Source organism: Gossypium hirsutum, chromosome D11, assembly GCF_007990345.1.
Source record: "Gossypium hirsutum isolate 1008001.06 chromosome D11, Gossypium_hirsutum_v2.1, whole genome shotgun sequence".
NCBI classification, from domain to species: domain Eukaryota; kingdom Viridiplantae; phylum Streptophyta; class Magnoliopsida; order Malvales; family Malvaceae; genus Gossypium; species Gossypium hirsutum.
Genome location: NC_053447.1, coordinates 69,256,078 through 69,282,275, shown reverse-complemented (window position 1 = coordinate 69,282,275; position 26,198 = coordinate 69,256,078). Strand labels below are relative to the sequence as shown.

The 26,198-nt window shown below is 30.7% G+C and overlaps 1 protein-coding gene across 1 annotated transcript; it reads right to left on the bottom strand.

The window, feature by feature from the left end:
- Positions 1 to 5,262: 5,262 nt before the first annotated feature.
- Positions 5,263 to 8,208, bottom strand: LOC121223503 (protein ASYMMETRIC LEAVES 2). Its single transcript, XM_041105068.1, has 3 exons — positions 7,945 to 8,208; positions 6,872 to 7,607; positions 5,263 to 5,568 (listed from the first exon to the last, which is right to left on the bottom strand). Exon 2 carries the CDS (start codon positions 7,590 to 7,592, stop codon positions 6,915 to 6,917), a length of 678 nt encoding a protein of 225 aa, XP_040961002.1. The 5' UTR covers positions 7,593 to 7,607; positions 7,945 to 8,208; the 3' UTR covers positions 5,263 to 5,568; positions 6,872 to 6,914.
- Between the last annotated feature and the right edge of the window lie 17,990 nt (positions 8,209 to 26,198).

The following is a 26,198-nucleotide window of genomic DNA, read 5'->3' as shown; positions in this document are numbered from 1 at the left end:
GAAGGACTAAACTGTATAGGATGGAAAATAGTATATTTGATGCAAATATGGAATTGACCTTGTATTGGATTGAAAAATATTATGTTATGAGATGATTTGTTTAATTGAGTTATGAATTTTAGCTGTTGGGATATAATTGAAAATTCTATGGAAAAATTTGTTACTTAATGAATGTACAATTAATGTTTCGGTTTACCCGAATGAGTCACTAGGTGCCAATTAAATTGATGAGCGTTAAGCGCAATTGGATTATTTCGATTTTTCTGATGAGACACTGGGTGTCAGTCGTATCGATGAGTGTCAAAAGTAAATTCTTCATTTCGAAAGACTAGCATGAAATTGGGGTATGGGGTGTTACACAAAAGCTTAGTAAGTACATTAAGAATTAAACTTACCATTGAAAACACCCAATGTTAACATTTAAATACATGATTAATAATAATATACAATGAAATTTAATAGAAAGTAACCATGGTGACTTCTTAAACTAGCATCCTATAAATCACTTACCAATTTCGTTAATATGACCAGTTACCATTTAAATTATTAGCCCAATTGTAGACTCAATAGAATATGTAGGATATGAGGAATGACTACTGAATCATTAGCACAAATGTGTATACACTATCTTACACCGAAGTGTAGAGTTAAAGAAATACAACGAAGTGCCACTAACACTAGCACCAAAGTACGAAATCTCTAAATTGTACCGTAGTGCTACTATCACTAACGCGCATTCAAATTTTCTAATGGCATGTAAGTTCACATTTTGTCTACATGAGCATTTTATACATTAATTTCTTTATATTCACTCAACAATTAAAGGTAATTCAAACTTTACACTTTTTACAATTTAGTCATTTATCATTTAAAAGTCAACAATCATCAAAATATCACTTGAAATTTAATTTACTATTATTTGTCACTTCATTTAAGTTCTATATCTAATTATTTTATTTCACTTATCTAATTTTTATGCACTTTGCAATTTAATCCTTTTTACTTTAAATACACTACACATAAGCTATTCACTTTGTTATGTAAATTCACCTTTTATCCCCTTTAATTTTAAATAAATTCCATAATAAATATCAAAATTTTCTTATATAGATTAATCCCATAAGTATTATCATAACCAATTTAACAAGTTTTCACTTAGGTATTATTAGGTAAAGTAAAATTCTTGTAGTACTTACAATCAAATGCTTGGATGAATTGCTTACTTCCTCATTCCCTCTTTTGTTACTTTTTTCCCCTTATCAAGACATTGTTGATCACTTTTCTTCTCTTTCTCTTTATTAACATATCGCACATATACGAGATTTAATATCAAAACAATAATCACACATCATTTCCATGTACTTTTAATGAAATAAACATGATTTCTTAAAGAAATCTTATCATCCTTACCTTGAACTTTTACCCAAATTCCTAACTTCACTTTTCTCTCTCTCCAAATATGAACACTAGTTAACTTTATAAGAAACTAAGTTTGCTATAAGGTTTCTCTATTAATTTCACTAAGAATCCATGGAAGAATTTGAAGTTTTTAAACTTGAGGTGGTTGTAACTGGTGGAAATTACTAAAATGAAACAAAATAAAAAATGACTAAAAAAGGAGATGGAGGGTGATATAAAGATGAATGATGATAAATGAGATTTTTAAACTCTTCTATAACAAAAAGCTATTGAATTTAAACATTTTAAATTATTAATAATATTTAACTAATATATCTAAACATCATTATATACATCTAGTGGCCCACGATTAATTTCAATTTCATCCACAATTCATAACACTTTCTTGGTTAAATTGCACTTTTAATCCTTCCTCTTTCCCCATTTACTTCAGTTTAATCATTCTTACTTTTAATTTTCACACTTTTGCCCCAACACTTTTCACACTGTTGCGATTTAGTCAATATCTCAAATTAATTTCTCTCAATTCAAAAGTCCTTTTAATTTCTTATGGTATCCAACTACCTTCTCTACTAACACTACCAATTCCTATTTTATTTACTTCAAAGATTAAAACACGTGCAAATCCTGAAATAATATTCTTCTCATCTCAAGGGGTGTTAAGGATGTTACATTTTGATCCATTGGTCTTTGAGCCTTAATTTTAGGTTAATGAGATTCGCTTTAGGGATCTTCGAAACTTGATATTGAAAAATGAATTTTATCTCCTTTATGTTAACGCAACTAGATTATGGAGAGCTTTAGGGTTTTCTAATCACTCTCTAGGAGTGCATCAATTTTACCTTCATTTCAAGCTTAACTTGACATCCTCTTAAGTAAAATGTTTTCAGAGTCTTTTACCTTGATTTTCAGTAATTTATCTTGAAAAGAGTATTTTCCTTGTTTTTAGTGCTTTCATGCATTTTATGTTTTTGGAATAACCACAATTTTGTGGACTTATTCAATGCTTTTCTTGTATATTGGATTGAAGCCGAAGAGGAAATAGACACGAGGCCATGCTACACACCTACGACATGGTGTGTCGTGATATAAGCACTCAAATATGGTTAAGGATGTTTATTGTTAGCCTTGGTGCATCGTGACACAAACATATGTGCATCATAGCAAAAAGCTTCGAGTCATCAAATTCTAAACCATTCAAGGGGTAAAATGGTCATTTAACTCAAAAAATAACTATGTCTCTTTATTATCCTTTTTCATGTAAATAATTTAGGATTTTCTATTTTGTAGTCTTTTCTTTTCTTTTCCTTTTTTATCTTTCAAAACTTGAAAAGTAACTTGAATTTTGAAGCTTTCAAATAATCATATTATGAATATATGAATGGCATTGGAGATTTAGAGAGTCACTGTTGAATTATTTATGTAACACATTTTTTCTCTTCCATTTCTTCTTTTGATTTGATATAATGCTTTTCGTATTTTATATTCAGGGGTTAATGTAATTTTTGCCCCCTAAACTTAGAAATTAAGTTCACTTTGGCACATTTTTAGTCTACTTTAGTACTTAAATTTAATCGATTTTCTCATTTTAGTCTATAAACATAGATATTGTAAAAGAATAATGACGTGATATTATGATATTATTTTACATCATCAATTAATTTTCAAATTTTAAACATTGACATGACATTTTAAGATTAGTAAAGTATCAAAGTAATCTAATTGCAAACTAAATTTCGACACTTTGAGCGAAAAGATTATTACCTTTCTCTAGTGATGGTTGAAGAGAAGAGAGTCAAAAAAACAATAGTGCCATTTCTCTTTTGGGTTATTAGCAAAAGGGGTCCTTGGTACAATTGTTTTATAAAACCCTCCATTTCTATCCTTTATAAAATCTAAGCTTCAACTTTTAACGACTCAATTTAACAATTTTCACTTATTAGTCCAAAGCACAATTAATTAATTTCAACCTCAACTATTTAACGAAAACCCACTTTTGTATTATTATTTGAATAATACGGTGTTAAGTTGTTTTAGGTTCAGTTCGTTCACATTTGTCAATCAAGTATTTTAGGTCGAGTCCTTTGAATTTAAGTCGTTTAGAGTTCAAGTAGCCAACCTTCAATAATCAAACCAGACGTTTCCAAAACATGAACGTATTTTCACATAATCACAAGTGTTCTTGTCCGTTTTACAGATTAATCTTACTCGAATTAAAGTTATATTGAGATGAAAAATTTCCCAACACTAATAACTTTAAGATTCAAATTCACATATTAGCATTAAATAGCATAGATAGGTTAGGTAATTTTGAAGAAGAAAACAGAAAGACAAGAGAATAAGACAAGGAAGACAAAACCGGGAGGGTGGGTGGGAATTTAAGCTCACAAAAATGCTGTTGCAGAGGAAATGTCAATTGTCAATTGTCAATTGTCATTGACACAAAGAAATATGTAACAATAAAAGAAAAATAAAATTGGAGCATTTAAGACTCCAATCCCTAAATCCAAAGCAATAAATAAATAATTTTGAAATATCCATTATGCCTATGCCTATGCCAATGCCAACGCAAATGGCAGGCCAATGCCATATTCATTAATGTAAAAAATAAAAAATATAAAATAAAAAACAAAAAACAAGCACACTGCTCTTTGCATTTGCATGCATTATAATGATGACGTACTTTTGCAATGATGGCTTTTTCATTCAATGCATTGACAGTAAGTGTTTATTAAGGGTTTTTTCCCCTTTCTCTCTCTAGTTCATGTTCTAAACTGTTGGCTTCTGTTTAGCATATATATATATATATATTAATTCATTATTATCATGTTTTCAATTTGACCCAAAACTAAACTATTTATGGACTAAATTAGAATGTAGTTACAATATGTTGTAGTTTATTATATATAACCTAGTTTGATACATAAGTATTGGTGAAGATTCAATCATGTTTATATTTAGGATGTTATAGATCATGTGAAAGAAAATGTATATATAGAATTTTGGGTGAATTAAACTTATATATGTCGATTTATTTTAAATTTAAGGAAATAAATCGATTTTGGAGAGAATGTGTGAAAGCACGTCTAATTTCCTTTCCCTCTCCTCGGCTAAAGAAGGGTGGACGCGTTTTCCTGCTAATCGTGTAAAAAGCGTGCTCAGTTGGACGTGCTTTCACGTACTCTCTCCAAAATCAACCTATTTGACTAAATATTTTTAATTTTTGGCATATAACCCTAATTTAGCCTAGAATCTTTTAATTTAATCCTTATCTATTTGAGAATTATTTTAAGGTATTTTTACAAAAAATTATAGAAAAATATAAATATTCTTATAATATATATATTTTTTAAATGATTTTAATTTTTTAATTGAATTGGTGTTTGATTAATTTATGACATTAACTCAATTAGCAACGTTATAAGTGGTATAAATATATCAAATTCAATATAAGTAAAAAAAATCGAAATTAAAATGTAATTTTTAATCTTACAATTTCTAGAGCGGCCATTTTTGAAAGGGAGTTACATCCAACTCAATTCTTAAATTACTAAAAATCTATTGTTCTTATCTGATATTTTTTTATAATTTTATATATTTATATAAAATCTAAAATGCCATAATATTCATTCCCTCAATTTTCTCATTTCAATCAAAATTATATTTAATTTTTATATCAAATTCACGTATCATGAATACCTCATAATTTAATTTTCAGTGCTTTTTAAACTCTATGAACCTAAATAACAAAGCTAAAATAATACATATATATATATATACACGCCAACAAAACAAGAGAATGAACAATTTAAAGAGAAAAAGTTCAAAAGAAAGAAAACAAAATAAAAGGAATAGAAGGCAATTGGCACATTTTAAGAGGCAAAAGCCCCAATGGTGTTATTGGGGTACAATTTTTAGCAGCTCAAATATATATATAACATTATGATGATGATGATAAATTAAAATTTAAAGCTAAATTAAGAAGAAAAAAAAAGTCTATTTTAATAATATATATTTATGTCTACCAAAAGCAAAACAGAAGAGAGAGAGGAAACCCTATTTTAATTATTATTAATAATTTTAATAATAATTAAAATAAAACGGCAGTCTCTCAACGCTGAATCTTTGGTTGAAATTCAACACCCTGACCTGCATTACAAGCAACAAGTTTATTGATTAAAGAAATATTCTCCCACTAAGACGAGATTATTGGGTGAGACAATAGAAATAACTGGAATGAACTTAAAATGATCCAAGATATAAAAGATTCAAAACCCTAATTAACTTAAACCCGAATAATCCGAATATATAAATATTAAGTATGATGAAGGAGTATAAACACAAAAATCAATAATTCTGCATGCATGATCAAGTCATCACTGTGCAGCAGCTTCTGCTTCAATTATACTTCATCTTTTATGCCCATTTGCCTTTTCCATATATAATTTTTAGTAGGCTGTTTGGTCAACAACAATGGGAACTGTGTCTCACCCTCCTTTGTGACTATTTTATTTTAGATTTTGTTATGGTACACTTAATTCGACTAACGAATCAAGACTTTGAAAATTGGCAAAATAATTTCCACTTATAATCAACCTTTGTTTTTATTTATGGTAAAATTTAAAACTAGGGTTTCACAGTGACCTGGTCAGGAATGTTTTTAAGTTTCCCTTGAAAGAAGAAGGGATTTTTAGGTAACCCCATGTTTTAAGTGTTCTATTTAAGGCTATTTATTTATATTCTAATAAATAGGCTAAAAATATTATTTTATATAGCAACTTAAAGAGTGTGTGCCTTTGTTAACGAAGTTGTTAAGTTAATTAAATTATTATTTCTTTAAAAATAAACTTAAATTGTTGGTCCAAAGTAATAGGTTTTATTTAGTACATTAGTTTCATCAAATTATAGGTAATTACTTATTATTTTATGCATTAGGGTTTAGTATGACAAAAAAAAACCCCTAAAAATTGTAATTTTGCTTGATTTCCCTATGAGAAAAAAGAAAAGAAAAATTAGATGTAAACTAGAATGCAAGTCTTATGCTATTTAATGCTCCTATTCAAAGAATCTAAAATTAAATTAAATCATATTTTGGAAATAATTCTGAAAATTTAAGATCATATGTGATTTTCAAAGTTTTGAAAATAATTGGTGTTTAGATGATAATAAAAAAGAAAATTTATGGAAATTTTTTAAAAAATAGAGATTGCTAAATTTAAAGATTTCTATTAAAAACCCTAATTTTAACATTTTGTATTTCCCCAGAAAGCAAAATTGGATATGAACCCTAGTTTGTGATTGTGACAGTGAATCAATAGCCATGGTTTTCAATACCCTTTTATTATTATAATAATAAAATGTAAATAGAATCGAAAATGGAAGTACAAAGTGATTATCGTAAATAACGGACCAAATAATAATAATAATAATAGAAGAGAAGGACCAAGTGTACCTGTGAGTGGCTATGATGATTTAGGAGTAATGAAACCCTAACCCTAAGAGGGGTGAATGGTACGGCGGTCATCACCGGCCGCTGCACGAGGTGATTGGAACTGACTGAGTTGACCGATCCCTGAAGAGACGTTCATGGCGAGGAGATTTGTGTCACAGTTACTGCCAGCATCGAAGCTCATTAACATCTGTTGTTGATGGTGATGGTGATGATCCCTGGGGAAGAATTGATGGCGGTGGAAATGATGTTCCCGTCCTCCTCCTCCACCACCGCCGCCGCTACCGATCAGATTGATCCCTAAGTTCTGATGGGTCGTAGCCGTAGCAGCCGCTGCTGCCGCTATAAGACCAGCGTGTCCCGTTATACCCAAGCTCTGGTACTTTGACAGTTCGGACTTAGCACAGCTGAGATCCATTTGCAGTTGCCGGAGTTGGTGCTGGAGGAGGGATATAACCCCAACGCAACCGTAAACGGGGTCTCTCAGCCGCATATCCGCCTCATACGCCAGCGAATTAACCGCGTCCTCCCGTTGCGACGGGTGCAGCTCGTTGAGTAGCTTCGTAACGTTGCTAGCACCGAACACCTTGTGAACATTCACGAACTTTTGTGGCTGGTCTGGCGGAAAATACGGCGCGAAAACACACTCCGGCTGACATTTCCGCCTTAAAAACTTACAAGCCGCACACGGAGAATTCGACGACGATGAAGACGATGAAGCCATATTCCACTTTTTTCTCTGCAAAACCATAATAAAATCATCCACAAAAACAAAACATTAACTTTTTTTTCACAATCTTTAAGAAAAAAACACAATATATCAAACAAAAAAAGGAAAGTTGACGGATTTTATTTTTTACAACTTTACGTGTATAAAACGAAGCTTATTTATGGAAATCTTGAGAAAATATTTTCTCGGCAAAAAACCCAGAATTTATATCAAATATTTACTTGCATAGAACCAAAAGAATCCATTTTTGTGGACTATATGAAGGATTTAAATAGAACTGTAAAAATATTTTAGGGTTTTTGAGGAAGAAGATGATGAAAATGGGGGGTAGTTGATATCTTTTTACCAGTATGTTAATGGTGGGATTGGATCTCGCAAAAGGAAGACCTTTCTTACTTCACAACTTTCGATGGTGAGGGAGAGAAGCTTTTGGGGAACAGGTCTTGCTTGAATTTCATAGAAAAATACTATATTGTGTTACTAGCTGCAGCTTCATTTAGGCTTTGTTAAAAGGTGTAAAAGTAATGAAACTTTATTATAGCGAAAAATAATTAAATTGGGTTTATATTTCATTCACTGATTTTTCGAATGATGGCATATTAAATCAACTCTTTTAGTAATATGTTATTATTGTGTATTAAATTTTATATATTTAAATATATTTTATTTATTTTTGTAATAATTCGATTTTAAATTTGATAAAAACTGAATAATGAAAAAATATAATAATTAAAAATATAGCGAAAAGAAGAGATGGAAAAAGATGGAGAAAGAAGGGGTGTCTGACTCTGACTATGAGGAAGAAGATCTTGGGATGAAGAATTTTGCCTATTATTCTTATTCTTTTTGTCTTGGGAGTTTAATAAAATAAATAAATAATAAATTAGAACTTAAAAAAAGAAGATTGGGTATAGGGTGTGTGATACTAGTACTAGACGAGCGTGGGTGGCCTCGGTTTCTTCAGTCAAACCCTTATATTTATTTTTTTTCTTTATTTTTTTGATTACTTTCCTGCAAACCCTTTTTACTGCAACTCCTTTTTATGGCGTTGGGAATATATATATATATAATATAAATATGTAAATACTGAAACAGTGTGTGGGTGTTGTGCGTTTGATGGGGGCTATAAGTTTGGCCGGAAAAAAACCAGGGGGGGGGGGAATGAAAAGGTGCATATAAAGAGGCTGATGATGATGATGGGTGATGAATGTAGAGTAAAAACAAGAAAACTAGGGAAGCTATAAGGTAAAATAGGGATGAGAGAGAAAGAAAGAAACAAAGGGGTTTATGAGGGAAAGTCCCCCATGAGCAAAGGCTAAGGGGACGGGGAGAAAGCAAGCAGGCAATTTTGCAATGAGTGAGTTTTTTTAGGGTGGTGAAGAAGGGGGTTTCTTTGGTTAAATTCTACAAAGGGGTCCTTCTTATTTCTTGATTTGGAGAATTTAGTCCCTTATTAGAATATTAGTACTTATATACATACGGTAAAAACATACCCACACCATGTATTCACACGTTACATCGAGAGGAAGCTGGTTAAATAAAGGTCTACCACTTGGTTCCTTAGAGGATTGAACTCGAGTGGATTCTAGTTCTACAAAAAGGTCCTTTGTATTTGTAATTTGGAGAGTTTAGTCTCTTTAATTTTTGGTATTGTAAAATTAGAGGGTTAATACTCATACACACACGCTAGGGACATACCCACGCCATACATGCATATACTAAGTCCAAAGGGAGTTGACCAAATAAAGGTCTACTACTTGCTCCCCTAGACGCTCAAACTCGGATGGAAATGAGTATTTTTTTATTATTATTTTGAGATATTTTTGTATTTATACTTACTATTATTAAGAGCTTGATGAAGTTAATCTTATCTATCAATTGGATCCGATCCATTAATCGGGTCTTCAATTCAATTCTAAAATTATCAAGTATATTTATATCTTTTTTATGTTTTGTTAAATCTAGAAAAATATAAACAAATAGTAAAAATCATGAGATTTGAACAGAATGCATTGTATTTTTTACTATCTCAATTTCATCACTTCAATTAAAGTCACATTCCGTTTTTTAGTCTCTTTTATAAATTTATTATATAAATTTTTAACTCACATCGTAGGTGTATCATAATTTAAAAATTGAATTAATTTTTGTATGTATATAAGATAAAAAAAGAGAAAACATTAAGCCAACGAGGCCTTAGCATTATCGATAAAGGTAGGAACCTTGAGTTTTTGAATATCCAAGACTACTATGTGTGGGGTCTTTAGTCTCACTTTACGCAATTGCCACGTATGAATTTTGTTCGATTATATTTTGATTTTTTAATCCGTTTGTGTTTTACATTAGTTTGATTTTATTTTGTAGGTGCTCCTACGTGTATTTATAATTGTATTTACATTTATAAACTCTAAAGAAACAATGTCAAATTAATTACAAAATAAATTTCTAGACTGAAAAATATACCTTTTCAAAAACATCAAAATATAAAAGGAGGTCTAAAAAATTAAAAATGTATAGTAGAAGGACCATTTATGGAATTTTGACTGCATTCTTTCTACATTTTCTCTTTCTATTAAATAGCAATGGGTAGCTGTTTGCTTTTTCCTATAATTACTGAGACATATCAGAGATTTTTGGGGCATGTTGGGTTGCTGTGACATGACCCTTCCTCTCTTTTCTTTCTCTGTATACTGCTTTTTGTTTGTACCATCTCTTCTTTTCTTATTTGTTTTTATGGTTTTTATTAGTCTTTCAGGTTGTGCATGTGTCTCTCTTCTTGTTTTTACCCACCCACCTACTTACTTTTTCAATGGTCAAATTATTAACCCCAAAAAAAGTCAAGATTTTCAGAAACTGATAAATCATCAATTTTTGGTCCGATCAGTTAAATTAAATAGTTGGATTTAATTGAATAAATTATAAAAATAAAAATAAACGATTCAACTAATTTATAAATCAATAAGTTTAAACTTGTATTTTAGATCGATATCTCAATGGAGTCGATCCTTAAAACAATGCAAAAAGTTTCTGAATTACAACTTTTATACGAGATAATATAATTCCCATAGTAAACAAAAATTATTAATTTAATTTTAAATTAATTCCACTTTTTATTTATTTCTTAGTCTTTGTTTTTCGATACAATGCCTAGAACTGCCTAGAATTACCTATAGCCCCTCCCCTAACTCTAAAATAAGAGGATAATACGTTTTAACACACTCGAACCCACATTCTCCTTACATTGATAAGAATACCGATACCAACTGAGCCAAGACTCAATCATCATTAATTTAATCATTTTAGTTACACTTCACGTCATATTTTAGATGATACTTAATACTCAAATTAATGAAAGGATCGATCTCATCGATATGATAAGGATGCTTTAAGATTAGTTAGAATGTTTTAAAATTTAAAGTTCGATGACCAAATTAAAATTTATGTCATAGTTTGAGGGTGTATAATAATGTTCGTCCCACCAATAAAGCCTTGATATCATAGGTAAAAGTTGAGATCTTGAGTTCAGAGCGTCCAGATTCGAGTCTCATCGTGCGCAATTGTACTCATATAAGTCTTCAATCTCATCATACATGATTGCGCTGCGTCGATTTTAGTCCATATCATTTTCGATTTTCTATCCATCTTTATGTTGCATTGATTTAATTCTATTTTATAGTTGTTAGAAGATGTACTTAATACTTAATTAATTATATTTATACTTTGAAGAAATTATTTCTTTAAAAAAATATAGAACTAATCCTCTAATTTTTATATTTTCAAATGTAAAAGTATTAACATATTTACATGGAGCATTTAATGGACGAAATTATTAAATAATGATGTAACAACATAAAACATTTATTTCAATACATGCGAATAAAACATTGTTCTCAATATTTCTTATAAAATATATTATGATATATGAATTCGAATTTAATCCAAATTAAAATATTTCTTTAATTTAAAATTTTTGGACTTTTATTTAAATCAAAAGGTAAATTCGTTTAGTAATCATTTGCCTATTCGTAAATTTATTTTTTAATCATTTAATTATGATATAAAATGATCACCGACTATTAGTAAATTTTTTTTGTCATCCAACTATAAAAATTACAAAATAGTCACTCAATTATTCAATTTTATTTTCTTCTTTTTTATTACCAGCTATCTAACGTAAAAATAGAAACAACTAAAAATTCAAGATAATTGAGTGATTAAAAAAAGACAAAATTGAATAGTTGAGTGACAAAAAATACGAATAATTGAATGATTAAATTGTAACTTTTTGCAATTAGATAATTAAAAAGGAAATTCACTAATAATTGAGTTACTAGTAGTGCAATTTATCCTAAAATTAAAACTGGGATTTTGTTGCATGGACAAGTCTAATCAACGGTGCAGGAGTTGCTTGGTGATAATTATTATGAATTTGGTAGCATTTGGGAGATATATTTGTTTGCAATAGTTGAAGATCTATGGTGGATATGGTTCCACGTATGAAACTCCTTATATCCTTTCTTTTCCACAATGAAGAAAGCTTTGAATGGGAAATAGTGGTGCGTGGGCTTTAATCAGTATGCAGATTTGGTCGCATTTGGACACATGTTCTTGGCTGGTCAAACTGAAATCCTCAATATCTGGTTTCTATGATCAACTCTCCTTTTTGTTGTACAACCCCATCTCTTGTTCTTTTTTTAGATATTTGGATATCAAGTTTCGATTAAATTTAGAATCGATTCATATTGGGCCATTATGAAATGAAATGAAATGAAAAGTAAAGTTCTCTTACTGATATTTTCTTTATCTACAAGACTCAAATAAGAGATTTTGTTTAACACGCATCGAATTCTTTACTATTCAATTTAATGGTTAACTTATTCAATCTTTCTCTTTTACTTTCCTTCCATCGTACGCGTACCATGTCAAGGAGGATCTCTCGCTAGCCATGGTTGAGATCACCTTATCCACCATTTATACCTCGTTGATTACGGACCTCGTTAGTGTATGGTGTGCATGATACATGGTGTAATGACCTGAAAGTCAATTGTGTCGAAAAGTGTGGTATTGAGACCCCATTTTCATAAATCAGACTTGTAAATATTATTATTAAAATATTTATAGAGTTATATTAGAAGTTATTTGAATTTTAGATAGGTAATTTTGTCAAATTAGTGCTTAATTAGGGTACAGGGACTAAATCATAAAAGTGTTTAAAGTTCAATTTCTAAGGAATCTTAATTAGAATAAGACTAAGCGACTTATGAAGTAATTAAACCAGTGTGTTAATAAGAGTGGACGATAACATGGGTTTTAAATGTTGAAAATGTTATAAAATTATTAAATAAAAAAATAAGAATAAACTTAGTTGGTGGAAAGAAACACAAAACATTTTCTTCCATCTTTGCATGCAAAAGAAACCAAAACCTAAAAGGGAGAAGAGGACGTTTGGCTTCGGGGTTTTCAACTTCAATTCAAAAATTGGTTAGTGTAATTTAGTCCTTGTATTTTTTATAATTTCGGAATCCTAGGAGGTTAAGTTAGCTGACCCATGTCATATTTTTCAGTACTGTTAAAGATTAAGGATGTTACCATTGTTGAATAGTTGAAGTTTTAGGTGTCAAATTGATATATTTTAATATTGAAATTGAAAAAGGTCTAAATTGTAAATTCAATTAATGATTTTGTTCAGTAGGGACTAAATTGCACAAATTTTGAAATTTGTGGTAGAAATGAAAAATACGGGGTTCAATTAGGACTAAAGTGCATAAAAATTGGAGGCTAACTTTGAAAGTTATGTTAATCTCGATTTTAGGGGCTAAATTGAATAAAATAAAAAAGTTGCATAAATTACCAATTGAATGTGAAATTATTTGTGTATTGTTAATTTTATAAGTTTGTATAAATCCGTAGCTAATATCGACCCGAATTTCTCGAAAAAGAGAGGAAAAGACAAAGTTGTCGACGAATAGCTCGGAGTTTACGGTTTGTGTTTTTATAATCCAAACTACATTTGAATTGTTGTATATTGGATTGTTTTGCATGGTACGATCATGAGGTGAGTTGTATTGATAATATGAATTGTTTGAATTGATTGATAATTACAAGGACTAAATTGAATAAAGGTGATAGTACTGTATATTGTTATAGATGTGGAATTGTATTCATATTGAGATGAATTATGCTATCATATGCTTAAACTAGTGATTTGATTATGATATTACATTATGATTTGAGACATTGGTTAATAAATATTGGTGATATAAATACCTTATTAACTGTTCGGGTAGGGTCGGATATAGTTGGCATGTTATAGGATAGGAAAAGTTCAGGGTTACTTCGACTATGAGCCGATGAGGCACTAGGTGCCAAATTGCTTCGGTTATACCGATAAGACACTGGGTGTCAAATTTAATGATAAGTGTTGGGCACAACTATGCTTCAGATTTATCCAATGAGGCACTGGGTTCCAAATTGCTGTGTTGGTTGGATCTGTGTATCTGTCTAAGTCTGAGTCGTGTTAATAGGGGATAAATGGTAACAACGAAATATTCATAATTGAATTGATGTTGATGAACAAGTCCTCCAATGCATGAGATTGAAGAATCTATATGAGATGTAATGTTTTATATTGAATTGACAAATGGTTAAGAAATGGCAGTGAAATGTGAAATGAAATATTCAATTGTGAGATGATTTGGAACATTGATAGTTATGTTCATTAAATTCATGAATTTGGAAATTGAGTTGGAATGTGCCACCATATGAATTGAGATATCAAATGATATATGAAGTGGATTTATCATGTCTTAATATTCGTAAAATGTGTTAAATTTGAACAAAGAACGTGTGAATTGGCATAATTGACATGTTAATTTCATATCATTTTTTATTTTTAACTTAGGCATTTTAGATGACTTATGTTATATTAATGTTCGGATTATAGAAATACAACTAGTTATACTTAGCGTACAATTTTGTTTTCCGTGCGCAAGCTAGGTACTTTTCGATTTGATCGTCAACTTCAACATTTAGTGGCAATCCCGGACTCAAGTGTTGGTGATGTTTTTATTTTGGTCATGGCATGACCTAAGGTGTCATTTGGTTATACAATGTTCTATCTTGAGTTTTGTTAGCATTTTGAGAATCATGCATATGTATATATGTATGTGATGGCAATGTCATCTTGTTGAATGGTTTGGTACTTACACTTAAAAATTGATTAGATAATGTGCTATGCAATAGGTTGGAAGAGTGCATGCTTATAAGGTTGAATTGAGGTTTCTTGAATGGCTAAATAGAAGAAAATTTGTCGATTGTATTGAGGTGCCTTTGAAGGCATGTTGAAATGGGTTGAATGTAATAATTTGGTTGATTTTGAATTGTTGTTTTGAAGTGTCAATTGTGGCATATTGGTTAGACACTTAGGACGATTGTTACAAGTGATGTTTTTGACATGATTGTGATGCTTTTGAATTGGTTGAAAAATGGTATAGTGCTTGCTTGTGGCTCAAGTGGACTAGGACTAGAAGCTTGTTTTGAAAGGTTTCTCCAGTATACACGGTTTCATACACAATCGTGTGTCATACACGAGCGTATGGCATGGTCATGCCGTCTGTATGTTTTGAGTGATAATTGGTGCACATGACCACAATCTGGTACATGGCCCGACGATACGGTCGTGTGACATCTTTTGAATAATTGCATTTTTAACCTACACGACATCAGTGAGTTACATGGTTTGTTCGCACGATTGTGTGACTCCAACTCCACACAGCATTAGGCTGTTACAAGGCTTGCCCACACGGCCGTGTGTCTCATCCCCACACATCCTCAACCTTTCACACTTTTAGGGACACGACTGTGTGACCCCTATTTACAATTTTTTCTCAACTTTCTATATTTGTTTCAAATTGATCCTGATTGATTCCGAGTTACTTTAAAGCTTTCGCAAGCTCGATTTAAACCTGAAATCGACTAAATTGCATGTATTCATGATCATATGTTGTGAAATGATATTTTATTGAGATTTCGAAATATGAATGGTATGTAATTATTCTGTATTTGTTTATAGCATCCTATTACTCGGGTTCAATGATTGGACCGGGTAACGAGTATTACACATAGAGTACCTTCAATCTACCTCACTTAAACAGGTATTCAACCTCCCTACTGAGTGAATGGAATGTGGAGATTCATTAAGGCCATGGAAGTCTAATCGCAATATGATCACCAGATACATTAATCTCATCGTCACAGAGCTAGAAGGTTGTCATGTCCCTTATAGAGCAAACCAATATAAGACTTGTACGAAAACATGTCAAGGCTATATAGAAAGGGGTGACCAACCTTACCTATATAAACCTTTTTCCTTCACCATTAAGACAGACTTCTAACTGTAACGCCAAAAATTTAGCTTAAACTCTTCCATAAGTGGCTCTTTCTTTGTATAACTTCGTGTGAACCGCTAACCTTTTCCTTCTCTTTAGTCTTAGCTTCAACAACTTTACATTATCTTCATAAGTTTCTGTGGTAAATGACACTATTAAACTAAAAACAGAAAGACTTGCTATCATTTTACAATCTGTTGAAGACTAAAACGAAAAATTATTTGATCCACTAGTAAAGTTAAAAAAAAACTCCCCAAGCAATTGTAAATTACTACCATGTGTTTTTAAATAATTTTTAAAATTTTAAAAAAAAATCAAAATAGATATATGTTATTCATTTAATTCTTTTTGTAGAGTTAAAAAAAATACTAACAAAGGAAAAAATGATAACGTTAAGAAAGATTTTAATAGTAGCATTTGGCCATCTATAAACTATATATAAAACAAAAGTCTATTGACACGTGGCATCTCATGCTGTGATGTTTTTTTCTTTCTTTCGTATTATAGATTAATGGTTAAACTTCAATTTTGGCTATTCTATTATTCCTAAATTTATAATTTAATCGCTATACTTTAATTTCTAACATAATTTGATCTCTATATTTTTATAATGTTATTAATTATTTCAAAAAGTTAAAAATGTCAAATCAAAATACCACTCTAGTAAATTTAATAAAAAAAATTTAACAATGACAATAATTGGACCTGAATTTTTAAATTTGAAAAGTAGAGGGCTTAAATTCTGAAAATAGAAGTAGAAGACTGAATTCTAATGCACAAACTATATAGAAACTTAGAGAATATTTGAAACTTCAAATTTTTACTTCAAAATTTGACACAAACAAATAAGGTCATTCCACAGACCAATGACTAAAGGCATTTGTTAAGAAAAGGAAACAGCATTTGACTATTTGTGAAAAAGGCTAAATTTTGTTATTAGTCCCTGTACTTTACAAAATTATTGATTTAGCCCTATGCTTTAATTTGATTAATCTTAGTCCCTTCACTTTTTGAAATTTAAAATTTTAGTCTTGACCCGAATAATAGCAGTTAGATCTGCTGGGTTAAATTCTATTACTAGTGTTATACTTTGTGTATGGTTGTAAATTTAGTCCATATTCTGTAATTGAATCATTTTAAGTCCTTGTAATTTTTTATTTTTGAAATTCAGTCTGGCGTAAATAACAATCATTAATCCATTAACTGGATTTTTAGTGAATAATAAGTTGAAATTACATTACATATATGATAATATGTTTGCTGCATCAAATTTTGAAAATAGAACTTAATGAATTTAACAATTATTGTTTGGCGATAAGTGAAATTTTAAATTTTGAGTAGTACAAGGACGAAACCAATTAAAAGTATAAGGACTAAACCCACGACTTTTTTAAAATAAAAATACTAATACCAGAATTTGATTGAGAAAAAAATACATGCATTCCATTCAATGAAAGTATCTAATATGTATTAGTTTCAGTGGTGAATCTTGGCATTACGTTCTAAGGGCCAATTATATATATGTGGTGAATTTGGTTCATTGAGAAAAAATGAGAATGTATTAAAGCAAGTTATTGTTGGAAATTTTATTTATAAAAATAGTTTTGTTGCACAACGAAAATTTAAATTTTTTTATAAAATCAAACCTTTGTTGTATTGTCTATGACAATAAATTTTACCAAACTTAGCATATGAGTTTTTGGACTAGCTGTGAGACTTGCTGGTTCTTAACTTTCAATCAAATGATCTTCTCTGCTATCATTGAACACTCAATTTCTAAGAGAATGGGCTCTTAATTTGAACCGAACATAGAATGAAAACTGTAACTTTTTAGTGGGTAAAGTTTAATTTCTCTAAGGTAACCAAAACTAAAAAACACTAACTCAAGTACTCACGAATTTATAATTTATTTTGTAGCTAAATAAATGTAATGACCCATTTTTCGTTGGCTCAAAAAATTTGATTTTGGGTCGAATTCTTAAATCAAGTTATTCTTGGAATGGTTACGGCAATATAGTTAGAAATTATTAGTGGGAAATTAGGCTTAATTAGAATTAGGGAGAGATTAAATCAGTAGAGTTAGTAATTGAGGCTTAAGGGCTATATTGTGAAGTTAGTAAAATTAGTGGAGTCAATGTGAGATTTTCAAAAAATATGATTTTAAACAAAAGAGGTCTTTATGTGATAATTCTACCAAGGGTATCTAAGAAAAATACCCATTTTTATGAATAAAAGAGAGGGAAAGGTTTTCTTCTTTTTCAACACTCTTTTATTCCCCTATCAAAATTTTTGCATTGATAAATGTTTCTCTCGAATTATGATTTTTGATCATTTAGTATGATTTTCAATTTATTTTACATTTTCCTCTATTTTTGTGAGATTTTCATTTTGGAAGAAAAGGGCTTTGATTCATTTGTTTCTTGTTGTTTTGGGTTTAATTTTTTATGAGAATAAGTTTAGAATAGGTTGGATTAATCAAATATCAAGTTAGAACATTGGGCGAATTCCCATTGTTGAGTGCTCGGGTAATCAAGGGGGAAGATAACGTTAGGTTTTGAATTTTACGTGAGTTTTGAATAGTTTAAGGTTCTTATAGTGTATACCTATTAAGAAAATTGAATTCAAACGAGTGGATTTTGAGCTATGGAAAAATCAGTTCGTAGAGCCTTAAGGAGTCGAGTGAATGCGAGGTGCGTTATATGTTTAGTTTTTTTATGGTTTTATTACTCGAATTTGTATTTCTAATTTAGTTTTAGTGCATGGAGGATGCTTTTAACCAATGAGGTAGTCGAATCTTCCAAAGAAAAGAAATAATCATCGATGAGTAACAACTTTCGGTTTGTGGTAGCTATATTGTTTCCATAGTAAGTTTATTAAGCAAGTTTAACTTGGTATTGTGTTGTTGATTGTGAAAAGTTATGTTATTTGAGTAAACACCTAATTGAATTCAGAAACTTACCATCCATTTATTCAAACATAATTAAAATATTTAAATTAAAACAAATTGACAAGTTACTTGTACGATCTATATATTAATTAACTCATGCATTTTCACTAAATAATATACAAATCACTAAACACAATTCATTATTTATTTCTATCATTTAATCATATAATGACCTTCGTGTTCACATGAATCACATGTATCATGAATATATTGTAATCATAATCAGAATTTCTAGGATTTAATTGAATGGACTAGGATATTTACGAGCTCCAGTAGGACATTAGAAAATTTAGTGGCTGAAATGTGAATAGTTGGATCTCAATTTCGGTTCGGTTAGGATGGAAATGACTGGTTCCATAGTGGGAGACAAAATGATTAAGAACGTACGGTGGTGGAAATCAATGAAAATCATGCCAAAGAATTATATATATAGATAGGCACGTATGAAGACCGGATTCCTCAAATTTGTTTTATACATTCTTCTTCAGGTAGCATCATCTTCTCTAGCTACCCTGAAAGGAGGATAATTCAACCGAAAAAAGCTTTGTATGTTGCGGTTGTTGTGTGAGTGGAAATCTGATAGTGGAGGAATTTAGTAACTAGTAAGTTTCCTTACCCCTTCTAACTTATGGATTAAAGAGTTAAGGTAAGAACTCTTAAATGCTTTCTACAACGATAGATTCTGTGTTTTTGAGGTCAGATTGTCCTCAAGACAACCGATAGATGGTTGTTATGTTAGGTCGTTAGGACAAGGGCAACCTTGGTGTCTGGGCAAAACGAAGCTGTTGAGAATAAGCTCGCAATGTGAATTTTTTTGTACTCAACCCCAAAAATGCTAGGCATGCTGTAAGGTTGCATGGGTTTATGAGTATTTGTCATTCCAAACCCATTTTCATCAAAAAAGAAAATGTGGAATTGTAACACAAAATTGTCAAAGAAATTGCCAAATATAATAAATGTTATTAAAATAATTCTTAATTTTTTACAATGATAGATTTTAACATTAAGTTTTGGTCGGTCTAATTAAAATTTTAAAAAATTTGAGGTTTAATAAAAAATTTAAAAAATTTTGGTAGTTCTAATGAAAACTTTCAAATATTTTAGAGGTTTAATAGAAATTTACAAAAAAATTTGAAGAGTCTAATTAAAATTTTTAAAAATTTCCAAATATTTAATAGGAGTTTTCAAAAAATTTGAAGACCTAATTAAGATTTATTAAAATATTAAGGATATAATTAGAATTTTCAAAACTTTAAGCCTCGACGATCAAACCTTTGATTTTCTGTAATTTTTTTTTCTTCTTTTGAAATTGTCATGTTTTGGTGTATATTTATAGAAAGGCTTAAGGGGGTAAAAAGCCCTCAAACTTAAAAAAAAAAGTAGCAATTAAGCCCCTGCTTTTTTATTTATATTAAATTGGTTACTTGAACTTTTAAAATGAATCAAAAAGGCCCTCAAACTTTTTCAAAAGAAAATATTAAGCCGCTTTTTTTTGCACTTAATTAGATATTTAAACAGTCAAAATGTATAAAAAAAACTCTCGAAATTTATCTAAAAAAATAAGTAAGCCCTTGCTTTTTTTTTTGCACTCAATTACCAAAATGCATCAAAAAGGCCCTTTAACTGTAAACTTTAACAGTTGACCATTAAAGTTAACTATCCCTAATTTTTTCAATTAAAGTCACCTCGTGTCATAACCATTACGTCACATGTGACAAAAAAATTATAAAAAATAAAAATCAATAAAATTTATAAAATTTATTAAACTTTAATAAATATATTAAAAAGTTACTCAAAATTAGAAAAAATCATAAAAAAGTATTAAAAATTGGAAAATTTTATAAAAATAAAAAAATATAAAATGCATTAAAAAGGAACTTTAACCATTAACTTCAACTGTTGACTGTTAAAGTTAACGTTCCCCATTTTTTTCAGCTAATGCCATAACGTGTTGCAACACAGCGTGACATGTAGTGAAAAATGATAAAAAATAAAAATCAATAAAAGTTATAGAAAAATTATAAAATGTTTCTTTTGGTATGAAAATTTTATAATTCTTTTACGAATTTTATAATTCTTTACATTTTTTTATCATTTTCTTACGACTTTATAAAATTTTATATATTTTTTCTATATCTCTATATATTTTATAATATTTTATTATTTTTATAATATTTTTCTAAATTTTAATAAAAAATAAATATTTCTTAAATTTTTTAGTAAAATTTAATAATTTTTATTGATTTTTATCTTTTTTTGCCACATGTCATGTCGTGGTTGTGACACGTGGTGACTTTAATTAAAAAAATAGCGACTGTTAGCTTTAATGGTCAACTGTTAAATTTAACAGTCAATCGTTAAAGTTAACGGTAAAATGGCTTTTTTGATGCATTTTGGCAATTGAGTGCAAAAAATAAGCAGGGACTTAATTGCTTTTTTAAAAAATTTTGAGGGCCTTTTTGATGTATTTTGGCAGTTCAAGTACTCAATTGAGTGAAAAAAACAATGGGTTAATTGCTTTTTCTTGAAAAAGTTTGAGGGCCTTTTTGATACACTTTGAAAGTTCAAGTATTCAATGTGAAAAAAATAGAGACTTAATTACTTTTTTTTAAAAAAATTGAGTGCTTGTAACGCCATTTAAGCCTTATAGAAATTATGATACAATAATATCATGGCAATACATTACACAATCTCAATCGAAACATGGTGTAACGATTTGTACAAATAAAAAGCATAACAAAATCTCTCCCATTTATACTCTATGCTTGATTTCCAAAATTCAATAACATTATTAGGTACCATCTTGTTGTATATATCGTATGCACGGGTTTAAAATGGATGTTTAGCAGTATATAACTTTATTTCATATACACAAGTTTGTTGTATATATATTAGAGTTGTTCATAGATCAGGTTGGGTCGAGTTTGGTTCGAGCTCTAATAAAATTTAAAATGATACATTAATTTGTTTGTCTAAGTGGTACTATGGTTGCAGGTAGATGGTCTATATGCTTCAAGTTGGTGGCTCAATTCTCCCCATGCTTAGGTAACTTCATAATTATTCTCATGAGAAATACTAACACCTCTCCTGAGTCTTGCAGGTCCACCAATCGAGGCCCTGTTGGCTCTGTGAATGAGGTCCATCAGGTAGTTACTTATGGTAGAGAACATAAGCCAAAATCCCTATTGGGGGACAATACCTTTAGTTGTTGAGGGATTAATCAACTGTCTAATAGACGACATTTCAAAAACTTCTTTTGAAGGAATCGACTCCAATCAACAAATAGCTTGGACAAGATTAACAAAAAAGAAGATAATGATAAAGGCATGTACAAGGACTTGGATTCTCCAAAAAATTTGTTGATAATAAGATATTGGCAGAGGCGTAGCTAATAGGATAGGCAAGGGCCTTGGCCCCTTAGTTGAATTGTTTAATTATTATTTAAGTGTCTTCTAAACGTAAATGGTTTATTTTAATATTTTTTTAGCTTGTTTTAAATAGAAAAATTGTAATTTTGGCCCTTTTCAACAAGTTAAAAAGTTCAATTGAAGTAATTTTAATACAAAATTTTTAACTTTGGCCTCCCAAAATTTTTTAATTTTATTTCTACCCTCATCACATAATTCTTAGCTTCGCCCCTGACCTTAACTACGTCAACATATGTAAAAGGGGACAAAGCTACTAGTTTTACTAAGGCTAACAAGAAGAAGGAAATCAATGAAACATGTGATCTTGTTGATATGGTAAAAGAGCTTGGTGATAGGTTCGAGTCTTCACTGAATAGTTTAGGTAAGAACTTTGGAACTAAGACAATGGCTATTTAAAAAATATGAAACCTTGTTTAAAAAGTTGTCCAAAATTGAAGGAAAAATCAAAAATGAAATTATGGTTGCTTTAAGAAAGATCCCAATAATGTTGGGGATATGCTTGTGTGTTTTAGTGTTCTAGCTCGTCAAAAACTAAAGTGGATTTAGATGTACCTCAATTGTAAATCATTCCAATATTTTATTGTTTATATTGTTAAAGACATAAGAAAAAAACTAAAATTTGCTATTAGTTTTTTTATATGTTTAACCATCTAACATTAAGACCCAAGTACTAATATGTTTAGCCATCTAAATTAGGGTTGAAGTACTAATGGTGCGGTTGGTTCGCCAAAATTTAGATTACGTTTTGTAATAAAAATTATGAGAATGTAATGTCATTAGTGAAATGTGAGATTACCTTTGTTGGTGATTGACCCGTATGAACAATGAGATAGTAAAAATAGAGAAGAATGAACACGAGTATTTACATGGAAAACCCTCACTGAAGGATAAAAAATCACGGGCAAAGGAGTCTTCGACTTTTCACTAAGTAGCAAACAAAGAGTACAACGATAGGGAGTATCCAAAACCCGAAAACATGAGCAAATCTCAAAAGCAACTCAAATATCCCAAATACAAAAGCTCTTTAAAAAACTCTTACCAAAAACTCTTTAACAAATCTCACACAAGAGATATTTAACGGAAATATGATCTTTGAATCTATTTTTTTTAAAACAAGGTTCCAAAGGCCCTTTAAATAGGCTTGGGACGTCGGTCCAATATGACTAAAATAACCCCATAGGAAATAAAGTTTAACTAGGAGAAGAAGTCCTATTGAGAGTAAAAAAAATGTGATTGTATTTGAGCAAAAAGCATTGCCTCATCGTGATGTGGCCTACTTTACTCGTCACAATGTATCTTTGCTTGGCTGCCTAACACCGCATCGTCCCTACATCATGTGGCTTTCTGATCTTTTTCGATTTCTCGTCAATTTTCGTCTTAAGTGCCTACAACCTATCGGGTAAATGCGAGACACATCCCACAAATCCCAACCTTGACTCGTATTTATCGTGCTTCCTTTATCAAAGCCTGCTACGGGACTATCTTGAACTTTACATGATTTTAACTGAGCTCAAGCCCTACTTGAACTTTGAAATCGAAAGGCTTCTAGTCTTTTTCTTGTGCATTGCCAAATCAAAATTGACTTGATTTTTCTTCCCATGAATGCAATGCACTATTTTTATAACTTCTGTACATGAAAGAGCACTTCTTTTGTCTAGAATGTTCATACCTTTTTCGCATGTATGGTCAAGTCGTTTATGCCTTAACTGAGTCGAATCTAACTCTTTAAGCAACGAGGAACTTGTATTTTTATCTTTTATCATTGATCCTTGCGGAATATAAAGACTATCATTCTTTCGACCTCTTATCAAAACGAAAGAACCACGGGACTCCCTACTGTCGTTTGACTTGATGTTGATTCTACAACCCTTCGAGTCTAAATTTCCCAATGAGATGAGATTTCTCTTTAAATCAGGAACATGCTTGACATCTGATAGTGTCTTGATTGTCTTGTCATGCATCCTAATCTGAACGGTACCAATGCCAATTACTTTACAAGATGAGTCTTTCCCCATATGCACAACTCTACCTTCAACTGAACTGTATGTGGAAAATCAGTCCCTGTTGGGACACATGTGAAAAGAACATCTCGAATCTAGGATCCACTCGGACATAAGTTTGGAGCTTTTGCTTCTTGACACCAATAAGAAACCATCACCTTTTTCTACGGTCACATTAGCATTGGCTACCTCAGTATTTTGCTATTCATCCTCGTCGCTCTCTACAACCCTCCTATTTTTATTTTTTAAACTATAAAATTCTGCCTTTATGTGACCCAACTTTTTGCAGTAGTTGCATATTTTGTCATGGTTCCTCGATTTTGACCTTGACTTAGACTGTTGCCTACCTCTGGCAACCAAAACCGAAGCTTTTTCATTAGACTTTTTGCTTGAGCGTAATTCATTGTTGAGTTTTTGTTTACCCAACAAATTTCCCTTCACATCCTTAAATAAGAGTTTATCTCTGCCATAAATCAATGTCTCCCTAAAAGATTTATACGAAAGGGACAAACAACACAACAATAACATAACCTGATATTTGTCATCTATGTCAACCTAAATGTTCTTCAGGTTATTCAGAAGTGTAATAAACTCACTAACGTGAGCCCCAATGAACATTATTTCGTTCATACGAAATGTGTACAAGCGCCACTTCAATACCAACCGATTGGCCAGCAATTTTTTCATATAAAGGGTTTCTAATTTCATCCATAAAGCAACCGATGTTTTTTCTATGAGTACTTCATGTAATACATTATTTGTGAGGCATAACTGAATTGTAGATAAAGCTTTTTCATCAACCTCTTCCCATTCCGATTTTTCCGTACCTTTGGGATTTTTACCCTTAACGACATTCTTTAAGCCAATCTAAACTAGAAGTACTATCATCCGAACCTGCCATAAATTGAAATTTGTGATCCCATCAAACTGCTTAATGTCGAATCTCGTTGTTGCCATCCTGAACGAGTCAATTTGAGAAAGCTTGAATCAGGCTTCGATACCAGTTTGTTGGGGATCAACTTGTATGAACAATGAGATAGTAGAAGTAGAGAATAATGAACATAAATATTTATCTGAAAAACCCTCATTGAAAGATAAAAAATCACTGGCAAAAGAGGCTTCAACTTTTCACTAAGCAAAAAACAAAGAGTACAATGATGGAGAGTATCCAAAACCTGAATACAAAAAGTAAATCTCAAAAGAAACCCAAATATCCCAAATACGAAAGCTCTCTAAAAAACTCTCCCCAAAAACTCTTTAACATATTTCATACAAAAGATATTTAACGCAAATTTGATTCTCTAAATCTATTTTTTTATTTCTAAACAGGGTTTCAAAGGCCATTTAAATAGGCTTAGGATGTGGGTCTAATATGACTAAAATAACCCTATAAGAAATAAAGTTTAACTGAGAAAAGAAGTCTTGTTGAGAGTAAAAAAATGTGACTGTATTTGAGCCTACCTGATTGTCGATGTCCCAGCCTTGCTTGGTTTCCAAAGAAACGTCGCATCGTCCCGACGTCTGGGACCTCTTCGTCCTGACGTCTTGTGGCTTTCTACTCCTTTTTGATTTCTTGTCTATTCTTGTCTTAAGTGTCTGCAATGTATCCAATAAATGTGAGACACATACCACAACTTTTCATTTCGCTGGAAGGTAAGATTTAGGTGTTTAGCTAAAGGAACGTAAGATTACATAGAAACAAATTTTACTCAATTGTCTTTGTTATAAAAGTTATTTTCTTAACAAGTTTAGTTTAGAGGTGCTCATGGGCCGGGTCGGGTCCGATTTGGGCCGAGACCAGAAAAAATTTTGACCCGCGTCTTAGGCTCGGGCCCGGC

Bases quoted from the DNA above. Each gene is read 5' to 3' on its own strand.
- LOC121223503 (XM_041105068.1), bottom strand. From the start codon at position 7,592: ATGGCTTCATCGTCTTCATCGTCGTCGAATTCTCCGTGTGCGGCTTGT.